The sequence below is a fragment of the Prosopis cineraria genome, unplaced genomic scaffold, assembly GCF_029017545.1.
Source record: "Prosopis cineraria cultivar Desert tree isolate PC_DT_omini unplaced genomic scaffold, ASM2901754v1 PC665, whole genome shotgun sequence".
NCBI lineage: Eukaryota > Viridiplantae > Streptophyta > Magnoliopsida > Fabales > Fabaceae > Prosopis > Prosopis cineraria.
The window spans coordinates 263-18,107 of NW_026555990.1; the positions used below are offsets into that span (position 1 = coordinate 263).

General features: G+C 31.5%; 2 protein-coding genes across 6 annotated transcripts; one reads left to right on the plus strand and one right to left on the minus strand.

Annotated features, from left to right (window-relative positions):
• Positions 1-8,746: 8,746 nt before the first annotated feature.
• LOC129297959 (glycosyltransferase family 92 protein RCOM_0530710-like) lies at positions 8,747-10,799 on the plus strand. The gene is given in 7 exon segments (XM_054936319.1): positions 8,747-9,007; positions 9,010-9,180; positions 9,295-9,552; positions 9,555-9,765; positions 9,768-10,253; positions 10,256-10,387; positions 10,390-10,799. Coding segments are annotated over 7 exon segments (1,677 nt in total). The 5' UTR covers positions 8,747-8,761; the 3' UTR covers positions 10,563-10,799.
• Positions 10,800-10,939: 140 nt separating this feature from the next.
• Positions 10,940-17,341, minus strand: LOC129297960 (protein COFACTOR ASSEMBLY OF COMPLEX C SUBUNIT B CCB4, chloroplastic-like). Of its 5 annotated transcripts, none has more exons than XM_054936320.1 (8): positions 16,963-17,341; positions 16,147-16,246; positions 15,963-16,036; positions 15,399-15,583; positions 15,198-15,268; positions 14,149-14,232; positions 13,796-13,846; positions 10,940-11,173 (listed from the first exon to the last, which is right to left on the minus strand). In XM_054936320.1, exons 1-8 carry the CDS (start codon positions 17,304-17,306, stop codon positions 11,090-11,092), a joined length of 993 nt encoding a protein of 330 aa, XP_054792295.1. In that variant the 5' UTR covers positions 17,307-17,341; the 3' UTR covers positions 10,940-11,089. The 5 variants fall into 5 exon arrangements, 4 of the variants coding, with proteins under 4 accessions (XP_054792295.1, XP_054792298.1, XP_054792297.1 ...); XM_054936323.1 differs by lacking the exon at positions 10,940-11,173 and adding an exon at positions 12,147-13,031; XM_054936322.1 differs by lacking the exon at positions 10,940-11,173 and adding an exon at positions 12,147-13,034.
• Between the last annotated feature and the right edge of the window lie 504 nt (positions 17,342-17,845).

Here is a 17,845-nt window from a genome sequence, read left to right on the forward strand (position 1 = left end):
ATTTTAATCCCATTTGCCTCAAGAGTTGTTCTTATAAAAAAAAATTACAGTTCCACTATTTAAAAAGTATGAAGCTTAGTATTCCCATTTAGAAAATACATACTCCTTCAGTTTAAAATTTGAAGACATGTTTTTAGAGATTATGTTTATAATTATAAGACATTTTAGTGTTTTTTTAGGAGTAATAAATGAGATTTCACAAAAATGCCCTCAATGAATACTTGAAATTAATGATATTTTTATATTTATTATGATTAAATTATCCTAATAAATACAAGAGGAGACATGAAAAAACATGTAATTTTTTTAATGCTGAAAGTGTTTATAAGGGATGAAATTAGTTAACATGTCTTATAATTTTTAGATGAGGGAGTATATACAAATCAGCACTCCCTCCTTTCTGTATGTAAATCACTTTTAAAAAAATTAATGATTATTTTTATAAGTTAGATAGCATAAAAATGATAATCTATATAATAAAAAATATATTTTGGATCTTATAGCTTTATATAAGATTTTAGTTTGGCTCTTTAATTATTTTATAAAGTATATTTGCAGTTTTTTTAGCCTTAACATAGTTAGTTTTAAATGATTATTTTTTATACTAATCAATGTTATTTTTTTAAAAAAATAAATTTTAATATATCAATATTAAAATATTTTATTAATATTTAAATTTTTAACATAAAATTTTTTTGTTAATGAAACTAAAATGTTAGAGTTAATAAATTAAAAAGACATTTAAATTAATTAAAATAAAACCTTATATAAAATTTACACTTTACCTCACACATATATAGGAGTGTGTTTAAAAGTTATTTGTACATAAAATTAACGAAATAGTTGCAAATATTCAAAATGATTGACGTAAAGCGAATAGGTGGCATCTCTCATAAATTGAAGGAAAATAGTATTCAAGGATTGCCGGATGTTTGATATCAAACAATAATTAAAAAATTTTAAAATATTACTGCAGAATTAAAAATTAATTCAAAAATACTTTTAGACGTGAAAAAATTATAATACTCCATTAGCGAATGGCTTATTATTAAATAAGAAATATATTTATTAATTAATAAATAACTACTTGTTAAATCATAATCTATCCTTATCCATTCCCACAACCGAGCCCTTATGACTTCTTGTTAAATATGAATGAATACTTACTTATTAATTATCAAATGTCTATTTATTAAAATATGATCTACACTTTTCCTTTCTCACAATCAAACTCATTCATATTTTTAAACTTATTATTAACTAATAATTTTTTATTTAATACGAATGCTTACTTGTTGATTTATAAAGAAAAACAAAGGTATTATTGACCTTTTCCATTTAAAACTATTTTAATTCAATCCTTTAATGTTACAGTAATATTTTAAAATCTTTTAATTATTGTTTTGATATTAAATATCCTCAACCTTCTTGAATGATATTTTCCCAAAAATTAAAAAATTAGAAGAGGAGAGAGTGCACATGTTCATATTATGCATTTTAATATTAAGGAAATGGGGAACACAATTATTGGTTCTTATAATTTTATAGAATTTTTTTAGTCCTTATAATTTTCAGTATTTTAAGTTTCTATAATTTCAACAAGATTGAATGATATTTGTTATTTAAGTTCCTATAGTTTTAGTATTTTCAGTGTTTTTAATCTCTATAAAAACTAAAAATACTAAAAAAATTATAGGAACTAAAAGCAAAATTCAATAAAACTATAAAGATCAATGATTATGTTTGCCTTAAAGAAATATATATATATATATATATGTATATATAAATTTTTTTTTGGCTAACTTTTGATTAAGAAAATAGAAAGATATATATTCTTTTTCTATATATGGGTTATAATATTACATATAACAGAATGGCGTTCACAAGTGATCGTTGGACCAGCTAAGTGTCTGGTGATATAATAATAAACAACAATATTTATACTAATAATGGTAAATTATGTTGCAATCCAACTCATATTTTAGGCATTCCAAATTGCATGTCTCCTCAACGTGCCAACCATATAACAACACAATGATCGCTTTGAATTTTTAATATTTAATAATGAATGAAATTTGGACCAATATAATGTCGTCAATGTTCTCACGAATTCTGACTCAAGTCAATAAAAATCTGTTTAGGCCAAAAACAAGAAGCTAAACAGAAAAAATGAAGTCGTAATCCTGAATTTCTGACTTATAATAACGCGTGGGATGCTTAATTGGCAAAGTAATAAACTCTGTTAATTATTTCATGACATGTTCAGCGGCAACAAACGTTATTCCACAAGGAGGTCTGCTACATGAATTATTTGCTTACGTCCTAAATTATAAAATATTTTTACATAAAATTTTATATATTAATAAATTTAATTAAATATATTTAACAACTTTATCTTTTTAAAAAAAATTTTAAATTTTAAATACACTCATTATTTAATATATTGAAAAAGGGATGAAAATTAATTATAAAAAGAGAAAGGATAATATTAAAATAAACCTATTTAATGAAATATTAATATTTTTAAAGTGTTTTATATTTTGAGACATTGATCTCCTCCAAAATGTCTTAGAATTTAAGATGAACGAGTAGAATACTATTCTATTAGGTTCTATTACTTAATAACCAGCTTTCAAGTATATAGTTAATGTCCTGATCAACAAATTCCTTTGAGGTCCCATTTAGTTACTAGAAAGGAATAAATTGAAAAAATTAGATAAAAATAAACTAAATCACCCTTTCTCTTATGGTAAATATGATAAAACTCATTAATATATATCATATCTTTAAAAAATATATCATAATCATGATCTCTAACTCCATGAAATAAATTATCACTTCTCCTCATAAATGTGCTCTCATATTACTTTTGACCATCTTATTTTTATATTTATTTTTTTAATTTATTATATTTTATTTATTTCTAATAAACAAATGAGACCTAAATGTTTGCTTTTGCACATGTTTTTTTTAATTAAAAAAATGTTCAGGTGAGTTAGATTATAAGAGCTTACTAAGATATGCTTTTATCCTCAAAAAGCATTTATAAAAATATCTATAGACCACTTACCAATAAGATCTCACACCAATAGAAGAATTTGATTTCATGACCTCACGAGTTATAAATCAAATTCTTGCTAGCTGAATTAATCTTAGTTTTAGCACATGATCATAAGGGGAAAAAAAAAGTCCACACACGCTTATTTCAAATTTTATTATCAATTGTGCTGAGTTAATGTTGATCTTCATGCGAGAGGAAAGAAGATATTTTAGAAAGGGTATTTCAGATATTTAATTTTATATATTTAATATATTTTTATTTAATTAAATCAAAACAAATAAATTTTAATGTGTTAATATTAACAATAAGAATTTGTTATAAAATAAATACATATGTCTTGATTTAATTAACATAAGTATCCTTAAGTAATAAATATATAATTACAGGCTTGTTTCGTTTTTGTTTTCAAAAATAGTTTTTTTGTGTTTAAAATACAAAATTATTTAAAATAAGTGTTTTTAATTCAATTGTCTGTAAAAAATTTTTTATTTTTATTTTTAAATATAAAAAATAAAAATATGTGAGAACTGCTTTGTTTTGCTTTTCGAGTTTTTCAAATACATTATTTTACTTACTGAAAACTATAATTGCTTTAATTAATCACTGTTACAAGTTATCATTATTAAGCCCTAGTGACTATCATTATTGACTATTTTTTTTAATTCTGAATTTTTTTTAATTTACACATCAAACAAATCGTTTTTGTTTTGTTTTAAAAAACAATTTTAAAATAATTTTTAATAACTGTATTGTAAATATTTTTTAAAAATAAAAATGGAAACGCAACACAACAACATACCCTTTTTCGATCCTTATTAAAATGAGATTAAGTATTGAAAGAATAAAAATGAAAAGATATGAACTAACCTCTTATATTTTTTTTCTTAATATTTTTAAAATATATTTAGAACAAATAGTTATTCAAACATAAAACTTCGTTTAAGAGCGTGAAATGTAAAAACTGGAAGTTTAGGAGAGAGTTTGCAAGTATTAAGTGAAAGCTGAAATAAATATTAATTTCATTTTATCAACAATAAGAAAGAATTTTGGTATTTGGGCTCAACTTATTTAGGTTCAAACTTGACTCAATTTTCTTTCATTTTTTTTTAGACGGCTCAAATAAATTTGAAAATAATTTTTTTTAACTTTTAAGCCCAGTCCTAAAATTTTTAGATTTATTGGGATGATCCTTAGGCTTGATCCAAATTACTAACTCCGTACTTAAGTGACTTCTTTTTGGATATATATATATAATTAAGTATATAAATTTTTCCTTTTAAAAATTACCGAGAGAAAGAAAAGACATTTTTTTTAGGGATGGGGTAAGATAGTTGAGAATGTATTTGTGATACATTGTGATAACTTCCTTAATTTTTTTTTTTAGTGTATTGATGTCGACATTCTACATATCATAAGCAATTAATATTCATTGAGAAATAATTTCAAAAAAATTCATTGAGAAATAATTAATTATTGAAACACCATTTAGCCTTTGTTTTGTTCAAGCGGATGGAGAGGGAAGGAAGGAAGAAAAAATTTAAGTTCAATTTTTTTAAAAAAATAGAGAAATAGGGTTAAAAAATTTTTTAATTGATTTGTCTTACCTTTTCCTTTCTCTTACATCTCTCAATTAAAATTTTATAATTCTATTATTTATCATTTTATATTGAACTTATTAAACTTATTAATCCTTCCTTCTCCATTCCTCTCAAAACCAGAGGAGGATTGGCATGTTTGGATTTTAGAGCCCCATACCCAGTTTTGTGGACCCAATTTTGCTTAACTGTTTTACTAAAGCCAATTTTTTCTCTCAAACCTTAGTTTCCTTAAACCCATATATGTATGTATGTATGTTACTTACGAAGGTCAAGCTAATCTTTAGAAAATATTACTGTTATTGAAAATTTTAAAAGGCCTCAATTTTTGTTAGAACAAGAAACTATCCAAGATTAACGTCTTTTCAGATTCCATGCAAGCTTTATTGCTTATTGATAATAGCTGCTACGATAGTCATCCCCTCCATAATTATCAAGAATATTAGAGATCTCATTATGAGAGATTGAGTAGATGTTTTTGACAATATATATAGGAAAGCTAATAAATGCACCAATCTACTTGCCCATAAGAAATATCTTATAAAGATTTTGATATTTTTATCTTTGACAATAATAGATATCACTCTTAAAACAATAATAGATATTGGGGGAAATGAAAATTAATGACTCTGTTAAGCCATTAATTCTCATTTCATTCAAGGATCACTAGGAGATAACCTCATTTTTAAGTGGGTTAGTTGATTTTGACAAAGTTTTTTAATTTCATTAAATTCACAACTGATTTTATGTGATTTTATTAGTTCGGTTTTTGGGAGGGAAAAAGAGTTCAAATTAATTCTGTAAGTTGTGAATGTAACTACTGAAATCAACATCTAATCAATTGTGATTTGTGAATTCCACTTGGAAATGGGGATGTCTACCGATTATCATTCTACTTTCATTTTCGAGTGGGCTATCTAACCCTGACTGATTCTATGCTATTTCAATAATTTAGTTATTTTAAAAAGAAAAGTTTAATTTAATTTCACAAGTTGTGAATGAGACTAATAAAATTGAATATAATCAATTGTGAATTTCAAATAATCTAAGTGAAAAAAAAATAGATATCCCATTTGAGAATTAGGTTGTCTCCCTCCAATAGGGTTGTACAAAAACTTAATACTCTAGCCCGACCTAGTCTAACCTGATAGAAATTGATATTTTTCAATTTTAAAAAAAGCTAGTCCAATGAAAAAAAAAAAAAAGACCAAACTAGATCAAGCTTTTCGTTCAAGTTGAACTAGACATGGGGTTGAGCTATCAAACCATTTGGTCTATCTTGATCCTATGAAATTTTTTAATATAATTGAAGTTCACTCATCCATCTCGTTGAAACATTGTCTTGCATATTAGTGTTTATAGTTTTGTATGTTTTATCAGTCTCGCATATGTAAATGATAAATTCTTACTTAATCATAAGAGAGTAAGGGTGAAGCCCCATATTGCTTTTGGTTATTGTTATTGTTTTTCCCTTAATAAAATATACTGCATTGCAAAGCGAATTATAGTGGAAGCAGGAGAATTTCGATTACTAAAATGATATAATAGTTTCGGTCAATAAACCTTGCATATTGTGATTATTACAAAGTATAACTCTTTTATCTAATGAAAATTAGAGGAACTGTTAAGCTAAATCTAAGCTCCATTGTGTGTGTGTGTTTTTTTTTTCATCTTTTGTACAACTTGTTGTAATATAATTTAGACTTGTTAAGGTTTATTGAAAACTATTATGAATTTATCATTATATATTATAACTTGACTGGACTATCTGAACTAGTCATTCAATCATATGGAATAAGTTTGGTTCAGCTTGATCTCAAGTTTTTTCAAGATCAAACAAGATTACGAGTTATTTAATTCAATCTCTCCTACAAAAGAGACCAAATCTCAAGTTAGCCTAAAGTCCTACCCAATAGTAATTGTTCAATGAAATTTCAATGATAGAAGGTCTATAATTAAAATCATTGGCTTAACAGGGTCTTCACTTGTTATTTTTTTCTATATATTACTTTTTTTTTATAAAAAAAGATTAACTGATGTTAAATCTAGCGAGGTTTATTTTTAAATCTTATTTGCCTTAAGGCAAAACATTTTAAACTAAAACTTGAAAGTAATATTATGTTTTTTAAAAACTCATAATTGATCTTTCAAAATCAAAACATGACACTGGTGTACGTAATCTTGATAAAATGTTTAACTTTGGCACCAGACGTTCATTCCCAAAAAAAAAAAAAAAAAATTCCATGAAAAACGTCAAAAATCCAATAGAAAATGACAGTTAGGTCCAAAAAAAATTGAATTAATAATAATTAAATTCTTGACAAAATTTTTTAAAATAAAAATTATAAATATCAATCCAACATTACAAATAAAAATTCTTGTTACATTTGATATTTAAATATTTATTTATAATAAAATTTTAAAATTTATAATTATTTAAATCAATATCTTTAATTTTTTTAAAAAATTATTTAAAACTTAACTGTCATTTATTTAATATTTTGGGATGAAATTGTCATCTTTCCAAAGTTTAATAGGGTGAACGGCTGAATGCTTATGCAATAAAGTCTAACTTATACTCCAAAGTTTGAACCGCCCATTTTATTTTATTTTATTTATTTTTATTTAATCTGTTTTGGGCAACATGAACCACCAAGTTTGACGGACTTTGTCAAGGCGGCTACCAGTTATCTCCTTCACTCGGTAAGGTCGCTTCTCAATTATATTTTATTATATTTATTTATTTTGATGCTCACATTAATAAAAAAAAAAACACACACACACATTCTAAAAGATTCTTAATATGTTACTACCAATCAGAAATAGCCAGCGAGACCTTAAAGTCAAAGATCGTCCCCAACTTCAATTTCATTTTAACTTGCCTACAGAAGCAATCATCCAAAATCTAAAAAAGTAAAATAAAAACAAAATAACGTCATACCCGTCTTTTTTTTATTTCTATCAAAAAAGCGATTTTTGAAAGACACAATATAGGATATTTATTACATTTTTCTCATGATACTTTTACTCAATGTTTTTTTTTTTAACGTGACACCATGTGGAAAAAATTCTCTAACCCACCATACACCACATCAATCATATTCCATCCAATAAAAACATATCATTTAAATAATTATAAATAAACTAATTGTGATGTTAATAAAATAAAAATTAAAAAAATTAAAAAGAAATCCTCTTTTAAAAAATAATTAAAATGATGATATACAAAATTTTATTTTATTGAATATACAATTTTATTAAATGAAGCATGAATGATAGGGTGCACCAAATTTATGTAAAAAATTTTCTACATATATATATATTATGATTAAAGAAGTGAAAAGTCAAAATTTATTTTATTTTAAAATAGAATTAATAAATTTTAAATTTCTTTTTTATCTCAGTAACAAGGTTGGAAATGTCATGGAAAAACTAAAAAGGGATGAGGAGAGAACATTCGCGGAGTTTTACATGGGAGTGGGGCCCACTGGCAGAGAGAATTCCTCTGGTACAAGCAAAGTGAAGTTTGATGGCAAATTGGCAAAATTCCATTTAAGGCCGATCCCCAAACCCAAGCCACCAAATCCAAACTTTCCTTTTTACGATTCCTCTCTCTCTCTCTCTCTCTCTCTCTTCTCTCTCTCCAACAAGACTCTTGCTTCTTTAATTTAATGCCTTTTTAATTTTTTTACCATCCATATTCCATCCCAACTATTTTATGCAATAAATAATCCCAGAAAAGAAACACATTTGTCACCGCGTCACGCGCTGTCAACAGCGAATACGATGCCAGCAACACAACCCTGTCCCCCTTTCCCAGTCACCACTCCAAGCCTCTCTCTCTCTCTCTCTCTCTCTCACTCTAATACCACTCAACCGCACTTTCTTCAACTTTTCGCCTTTGAGGGTCTCAATTATCTCACGCGTACAGCTCTCTCCTACCCATTCCTTGTTTCTCCAGAACTTGTCGCCTTCTTCTTCTTCAACCTCATGTCATCTCCCAGATCTTTGTATTTCGCGTCTTCCAGAATCCTTCTTCTGGTTCTTCTTCTACTTAAAGGTTGGATTTTTAACTCTTTCAGTGATTCAGACAGACTGAGAAACAATGGATTCTGGGCAGCGCCGGAAGAAGAAGCGTGTCAGTACTGGTGCTTTCTCGCTGACCCGCTTCTTCTCCTTGAGGTCACTTCTTCTCTGCTTCTCCTTCTTCGTCTTCCTCTTCTTATCCTCCGATCGCTTCTCTATCTCTATTTCTTCCTCACCGTTTCGCCCCGCCATTATTACCTCTCACTTATCGCTTTTGTCCTCTTCTGCAAGTCGTTCGGTTCTCGATTTTCCTGACCCCAGATTGCTCCCTTGAGAGTTGAAGATCGGATTGTTTTCCCTGACCATGTGGTTTTGATGGTGAGCAACAAATTTCTCCGGCAGAGTCCAGAATTGGAGTGTATATACTACAAGCTCTTCTTCAACGGTTCGACCGGCGAAGTTAATAACCAGCTCGCCGACGTTTCTTACTCAGCCGGTGCTTTCCACGGACAACTACGATGAATTCAGATCCATCGTGAGGTGTCCAATTCCCCAGACGAACTACTCAGCTGCCGCCGTCGATTTGCGCCGGCGCGGGGAGATTGGTCGTAGGATTGGGATTCGCTGGTTAACCGGACTGCCCAGTCGTGGGACAAGGTGGTGTATGAAGCGATTTTGGATGGTAATACCACCGTTGTATTTGTAAAAGGATTAAATCTTCGACCTCACAAGATATCGGAGCCAAACCGATTCCTCTGCCACTTTGGGTTGAAGAATTTGGGCAAAGAAAATAACTTCTTGCTCACCACCAAAGCAGTTTCAGTTGCTCAGGAAGTGGTTAGGTGTTTGCTGCCACGGAGTATCAGAAACACAGCCCAGAAAAGGCTCAGGGAATTCGGGTTACCGTCAGCCACTTGAGCGGCCATATAAGGCACCCGGTTCGCGAGCTCATGTCATCGGTGGCAAGAGTCCGCAGTTCAAGTCCTCGAGCTCAGAAGAGAAAAAGAAAGACAAAGAAGCATGAGCTGTGTGCTTGCACTATGGTGTGGAACCAAGCATCTGCGCTCAGAGAATGGATTATGTACCTTCCTGGCTTGGAGTTGAACGATGGTTCATCTATGACAACAACAGTGATGATGATATAGAGAAGGTTAGCCAGGAACTCGACCGTCAAGGGTATAATGTTAGCAGACAAACCTGGCCATGGATTAAGACTCAGGAAGCAGGCTTTTCTCACTGTGCTTTGAGAGCAAGAGATGAGTGCAAGTGGGTTGGATTCTTTGATGTCGATGAGTTCTTCTACTTCCCCAATGAATTTCATCACCAGTTCGGTCATGATATTCCTGGAGGGAACTCTCTGAAATCAGTGGTGGCAAATTTCTCATCATCAAATATTGCAGAGATAAGAACAGCTTGTCATAGCTTTGGTCCTTCTGGGTTGCGCTCACCGCCTAAACGAGGAGTGACTATAGGATACACATGCAGGCTTCAGAGCCCTGAGAGACACAAATCAATAGTGAGGCCAGATTTGCTCGACACTAGTCTTCTGAATGTGGTGCACCATTTTCAGCTGAGGATGGATACACGTATCAGAACATGCCTGAAGGTACTGCTATAATAAACCACTACAAATATCAGGTGGGGGAGACCTTCAAAGCCAAGTTCTTCAGAAGGGTTGCTACCTATGTGGTTGACTGGCAAGAAGACCAAACAAGGGATCAAAGGATAGAGCACCAGGGCTAGGAACAGAGGCCATTGAACCACCGAACTGGCGGCGGCAATTTTGTGAGGTTTGGGATACTGGCTTGAAGGATTTCCTTCTGTCTTATTTTGCCGATCCTGCAACAGGGGTTCTACCTTGGGAAAGGTCATTCATATAAAGTAAGGGGACACTAATCTATCAGGGTCGTCGGGTACCCTTGTAAAGCACAATAGTCATAGCAGTAGGCATTCATTCTTTTCATTGTTTTTGGGCGGATTTTAGGCAACAGAAATTTTGTTTCTTTCCTTTCTTTCACTTGATTAATGACTTCTATAAACATGAAACATACTTCACAGTTCTCACACAGTTGTATATTAGCAGCAATATGAATGGATTCCTTCTTTTTTCCTTTTCATTTTTTCACTCCTCCCCAGCTGAGTAATCCTTGTTTGTTTCTTGTCATCCATAAAATTTCTTTCCTTTCTTTCACTTGATTAATGACTTCTATAAACATGAAACATACTTCACAGTTCTCACATAGTTGTATATTAGCAGCAATATGAATGGATTCCTTCTTTTTTCCTTTTCATTTTTTCAGTCCTCTCCAGCTGAGTAATCCTTGTTTGTTTCTTGTTATCCGTTAACTCTGAAATTTTGATGCGGGCTAAAACAAGATTATTATCAATGGCTAAACTAAAATGTTTATTACAAAGCTCTGAAGCAAAAACAAAGATTGGCACAAGTCAAAGGTCTTTCTGCACGTCTTGAGGTTTCTATCATTTGACAAACCTAAAGGCAACAAAAGACACGTCCAGAAAACAATGAAAACATAAGGTATTAGCAGATACACTCTTACAACAACTTATATCAAGATTACCATCTTTTAAAGAATAATAGGAGCATGATTAGGGTTAAAAAAAAAAAAACAATAACAATAACAGAGAGCAACAGGTGCTAAACATTTATGGGAAGGTGATAGGTTTCAAGATGATTATAGGAAATAAGGAAAATAAATTTCTATAAACATATAAAATTAAAATCTAACTTCATAATATTAATAAGAAAACATAGAACTTATAGAAGAAATAAATCTATCAAAATGATATAAAACAAAAAATTGTTTTATACTTTTCTTAGTAGTCATGTTTAGGAGAATCTTCAAAAAACCAAGAGTCTCAAAAATATGTTTATTTATGATATGCCTGCTTCTAAGTTGCTAAGGATATTTATAATACTAAATACAATTTTAAAATAATAAATAAAATCTAGATAACTAGATAATTAAATAAATTGAATAAAGTCTTCTAAAATCTATATCTATATAAAATACTATAAAATCTAAAGAACTAAATACCTGAATAAAATCTAAACTAGATATCTAGATAAAAATATAGATATCTAAATTAATATCTAAATATCTATATAAAATCTAGATAACTAAATACCTAAATAAAATTTAAAACAATATTATTAAATATAAAAGATCTAAAATAAATTAAAAAGACTATTTATGTATAATATCTATCTTCTCAGATCACCTATTATTTCGGAACTCTATCAGGAGGGTAAATTTTAGATTAGGGTATTTTTATTCCTAAAGTGTATGCAAAAGTACATAAATGATCTTAAATTCAACTTAAAATCAATTTTATTCTTAACTTTAAAAATTTGGAACCTGTTTGAAACTATTTTTGTTTTATTAATCAAAAATTGATGATGTTTTTGGTAGAACATATTTGAGAAAATCTCTCCCCCCCCCCATCCTCTCTTCATACTCCTCCCTCTCTCCTCTCTTCCTCTCTCTTCTTCATCTTCCTCTCTATCTTTGATTTAAGAATCAATGCCGTCAAACCAGACCAAGCTAAGCAACATGAAGGCCTTAGAACCTCCTACTGGCTCCAACAAAATTGAAGCAAAAGAGCCCCGATTTCATGCTCTCCCTTCTCCTATCAAGGGCGAGCGCTCTTTTCCACAAGGAGCTTCGATATAAGTGTGCCATTGCTGGGAGTGAGAGGAAGCTAAGCAGAGGAATCCAATGACACCTCCCTGACCATGCCACCCCTTTCTGACGAGCTCGCCTGATATTACTTAAAACTTGAAGATGTAAAACTTGGATGACCTTTGTGTAGTTAGAGTAGTTTAATTAGGTAAGCTTGGTGTTAGAGACGTAAAACTTGAAGGCATATTGTTGGACGACAGACCAAAAGATGAGGATAGAAAGGTTGAGATGATAATGAAGGTGATGAGGAGCTTCCAGAAGAATTCGAAAAGGTAGCAACAGTAGCTCCTGCTACAACAATAGCGAAGATGGGGTTTCTTGGCTGGAGGAAAAAACTTGTGGTTTTTGTGGATGGCGACATCTACGTGGCACGCTTCGACAAGCCCACCAACAACATGTGCAAGGCCCACACCAATGATGTGGTCAACAGTAGAGTCCTCGTCAAGTTCACTTGCTGTAACTGCTCATGGGTAGGACTCTTCACCAAAGTTCATGGTCAAGCTTTTCAAATACGGGAAGCTGAAAACGAACAACTTGTGTTCATTGGCTATTGCATGAGTTTACAGGCATGAGTTTGTGGGCACGCATGAGTTAATGAGCAAGTACTGGTTTAGTGAGGAGTGGGAGAGAATCAGAGAACCACCATGGCTGCTGCAGAAGGCATGAAGATCACTGAGAGTCACTGAGAGGGAAGAGATTGGGACCAAAAAAAAAACTCTTAAAAAATAATGGCGAGGCCCACTTAAATATTTTACAATCAAAAATATTAAAATTTCAAATGTGAGACCTACTTAATAGAAAATAATGTCAGGGGCACGAAAGATCAATTTTTAAAGTTGAGAGATAAAATTGACCCTGAATTGAGTTTAGGGTCATTTGTAAACTTTCACACACACTTTAGAGACAAAAATGACCCTTAATCCTAAATTTTTCCCTCTATTGTACTAATTTTGGAACCTGGAATGCTGATGTTCATCATCGGAAGTGGTACTCTAGTTGAAGGTATATTAAATGTAAATATACTATTTTAACGAACTACAATACTCAATTTCTACTTTCTTCATATTATCGCATATTGCAAGGGGACAACTGATAGAGCATGATAAATTTCTAAATCCCCGTATGCAGTAGATACTAGTTACAAACGTCTCTAGGAAACCATAATCCTTGGACATTACTACATATAAATACTATGAATGATTACAAATCATGGTAAAACCACCTGCTGTATGTCTCTGCGTGTGTTGTTGTCGTATGTATGCGGATGCTAAAATCAATCAACTACATAAACAAAATATCGAAATATGCATTGCATGCTCCCACCCACCCAAAAAAATATATATATATATATATATATATATTCAGTATCTCTCAATTATTCAATCTTGTGAAGTAAGTTGGAGCTGCCTTACATGTTTTGCAAGGGTAGAATCCAGCTTTTCTCCAATAAGAGTAATCCAAGCCTGTAATCATTTTATGTCACTAATCATGCAAGTAACTCAGTTTGATCACTGGAATATGTTATAGGCATATTCGGTGCCAAGCCTACAATTATGCTGATAGCATTAGTATGTCGTGAAGACGGATAATTTGAAACTTGACATCTTCAAGTACCAAAATTCTATAATCCCAAATATTTTGGATTTCAACTATTAAGATGTTAAATTCTACAGAATAACATGCCGCAGTTGCATACAAAGATTGCAGCAATTTTGACAAATTTATATATTCTCGGAATGAGGACAAAAATGCTAAGCAACCATACCTGGTCAGAAGTAGTGAAACCTCGTATTGTGTCACCACCAATAATTGCAATTCCTTTATCTCCAAGTGGTTGCAAAATTACTGCCTAGAAACATGATAACTCTGTTGGTAAAAATGGAAAAAAAGTTCATATAAATAATTATGAGATGTAAAATATTTATAATGTATATACTTATTTTTAAATTTATTTTATAATATATACATATTTCTTGCACATTTGCCACTGGTATTATTTTTCCAATGCTCATAAGGTATAACTATATATAACTGATAACTTAAAAATATTATTTAAATTAAAAAATGTAAAGATTAAAAAAACCACACACACACACAACTGGTTTGAACCACCAAACTACTGGGTTTATGGGTTTTGACTAGTTCATAATTGGTTCCACTGATTGTATTTTGACGTGGTTCACCCTTGGCCGGAAAAGTTTAGTAACCGGTTTACCAATTTTGTGGCGTGACTAGTTGGTCTAGTGCCATTATTTATACACCAATCTTTTACTGTTAGGGAGCCCCAGCAAATACCTCGTGGTCACTTCAAAACACAAGGAAATCTAGGGTCAAGCTAGTTCCTTCAAAATGTCTTTAAACCAAGGCCGACGACAAACACATTTGCCTATGTAAACTGCTTATTCGACCTTTTTCCTTTCTTTGCATCCTCCTTTTAAAGGCAATACATACCAATGACAAATGTGACATTGATAATTATTCTTTAAAAAAAGGAATTTTGACAACCAAAGAATTTTCTGATGCCAAAGTAGAGCTGAAGTCATTGAAGTTACAAGATGTATGTTTGCTCCAAATTGCCATTTTAGCTTAATTCAATTAAAAGGGTCAACCCCCATAAATATTGTCAACCTGTTGAGAAACAAGTGATTATATAAACTGATTCCTGAATCTTTTACTCTTTTAAAATGTCAATGCTTGAGAAATATGTTGAATCATTGACTGAGATAGAACACAATTTAAAAAGACTTGCATGGAAATCTGTCAGGTTGAGAGGAAAGGCAGTGAAATGGCACACTTTAATATATAACACGATACCTGAGTGTTTGAAGGCAAAAATGGCAGCTCAGATTTCCCAGGATAAAGAGATAGGTTGGCCAAGTAACTCTCTGCACATTTAGATAAGACTTGGTTATGATTCACTTTAACACGCATCTCCCTGAATAATAATTAACTTATTTAACAGTCAACTATGATATGTAATATACAGTTAATGATGGTTCATTGTCACAAACATACGAGCTCCAGATTTTATAACACCCTGATATAGAGTTCCTTGCATCAATTTATTGGCATCCACATTAACGGCCTCCCCATTCCTTGAAGAAGCTTCTGCTGCGCAACCAATTTGAAGCACACAAATGTTCTCATAAACAATAACAAGTGACCTGCAGCGTGTGACACCTGACAGAGATTCCCACACCCTGAGAATATAAACCATCAGTAGAGGAAGCACTTAAGCAATACAATCCTTACTTGCACATGAATTTTTCCTCTGGCGCATAAATCAAGATTACATTTTGTGTTATTTTTAAAGTCATTAACATCACATGTAGAAGACCTTACTATAATTTCTCATGACATCACATGTAACATCATCACACATCAATATACAAAATACTGTTTTTTTATTCATTCATTTTCCATTTTCAAATTGGCAGTTCAATAAAAAGGGATATGAAGGCCATATTGTCTAATCCACAATGTTGGATTGAACTCCTCCACAGAAGCAGAATGCACTTGGGTCGACAGGAAGAAGTATCAATGCAAATGAAGTTGACAAGTGTCAATAATGTACATTACCAGAGCAACTCACTAACTGCATAATCAGGGAGACGAGTACACACCCTCTTACATTCAACTCCTTGCGGATTTACCTAGATAAGCATAACAGGAAGTAAAGTTTTGAATGCAAAATTAAGATGCATATTAATTAAGTCAACAAGAGGGGGATGAAGCACTTAAAATCTAGATGCAAAGAGCACACCGTAGTTATAGATTTGGGTCTTATAGACAGCCACACCAGACCAGTTAAGATATTGGTGACAGCCAATGCTACAGTCAAGAGATCCGCTCTAGATTGCGAACTGCAGAGTATTGATTGCTTAAGTGCCAATTAGAACAAGTAACTCAAAGCTGTCTAAATATACATGATCTGTTAGAATACTTCCACCAAGGTAGTAAAGCCTTTGAACATTCGATAATAGAATACCCCATAACTCATATATCACGCAGTGAAAGATTAGAGGCTTTTCTGGTATTGCCTATCATTGCAAGTCACATTACACTTACAACATTAGGAATTAGCTTAACCAAGTACAGTTCTTCAATCTTACTCCTCGAAGATTAATTGGCTACCATGCTGAATTTCAGATTCCAAGCATATAATTTGGATGTAAATGGTGGCTTGGTTAGGTTAATGATATTTTAACATTGTGGTGTAAATACTGAGCTGCAATATACTGCAGGTAGATGAATGTGAGGTGACAAAATGAAGAAGGAGATAATTTGATATGTATTTTCAATGTATGATAAAGAAAGCAAAAGGAAGAAAAATGGATTTGCTTGTAGAAAGTAGAAACTAGGCTTTACAGTTTGTTAATGAAAATTTTGTTACCGTTAATCCGAATTATTCAACGCTAAATTTCGCTTCATTCTCGTAGGAAGCACTCGTGGTGGCACACTGGCACTCCTAGTAAACTAATTCAAACAATACAAATTTTAACATACCAACATTGATTGCGGCAACTGTTAAATGACAACGTAAACTACAAAGCCCCAACTTAAAAATAAAATTGGGAACCTGCTAGCATCAGCAACAGGAGCGATGCCATAAAGGGCACGATTAAAGAAAACGACCAAGAGGGAGGCGGCACCAACGTAGATGGGCAAGGTACGAACGGTATCGTCGTTCTGGGAGACCCAATCGGCGACCCAGTCTCGTTTGGGCTTGGGAACTCTGTAATTAGGATTGGAATTGGCGATTGGAGAATTGGACGAAGAAGAAGTCGAAGATGAAACCCGGAAGCGGAGCGAGAAAGTAGGAGGAAGAGAAGGGAACGGTGAGGAAGAATTTGCGGTGGGTGGAGAGAGATTGCGAGTAAGGAATGGACACCTGAGTAGACTTCCCGCTTCCATCGAAGTCATGCGCTTTGCATTTCAGGATGTTGCTAACGGATGGATAAACCGCTTTCAAAACTCAAAGTTAATTACAAATTATAGAAAAAAGTTTTAGCAAATAACACTCTTTATTAACCCCCTTTTGGGGGGGGGGGTGTTAATAAGCACACTTTATAGTAAACAAGGTATTTGTTGCCTAGACCTAATTATCTAATAAATAAATGAATATCTAGAAATATTATTGTGAAGAACCAACATTAATCAATACTTTTTTCGGTTCTTATTATAGGACACTTTTAATATTTTACATATCTTAAAAAAATTAATTTTTTCTTAGTATCATAAAATAGGAGATGCACTTTAATAATACAGTTACATTAAAGACCTTCATTTTAATCAAGAAGAAGTGAAATTAAAAAAAAATAGTTTAATTATTATAAAGTGTCCTATATTCTAAATAAAAAATTACTCCTAGAATATGTTTTATAAATAAAATTGAAAGAATTATTTTCTACACTCCCCCTCAAGTTAGAATCAAAAATATTTATGGTTCCTAACTTGATTAA

Excerpts from the sequence above, each read along its gene's own strand:
- LOC129297960 (XM_054936320.1), bottom strand. The coding sequence starts at position 17,306 with ATGACTTCGATGGAAGCGGGAAGTCTACTCAGGTGTCCATTCCTTACT. Across the intron at positions 14,233-15,197 it reads TTTTGCCTTCAAACACTCAG|GCAGTAATTTTGCAACCACT; the intron begins GTATCGTGTTAT and ends TCATGTTTCTAG. Across the intron at positions 13,847-14,148 it reads GTTTCACTACTTCTGACCAG|GCTTGGATTACTCTTATTGG; the intron begins GTATGGTTGCTT and ends AAATGATTACAG.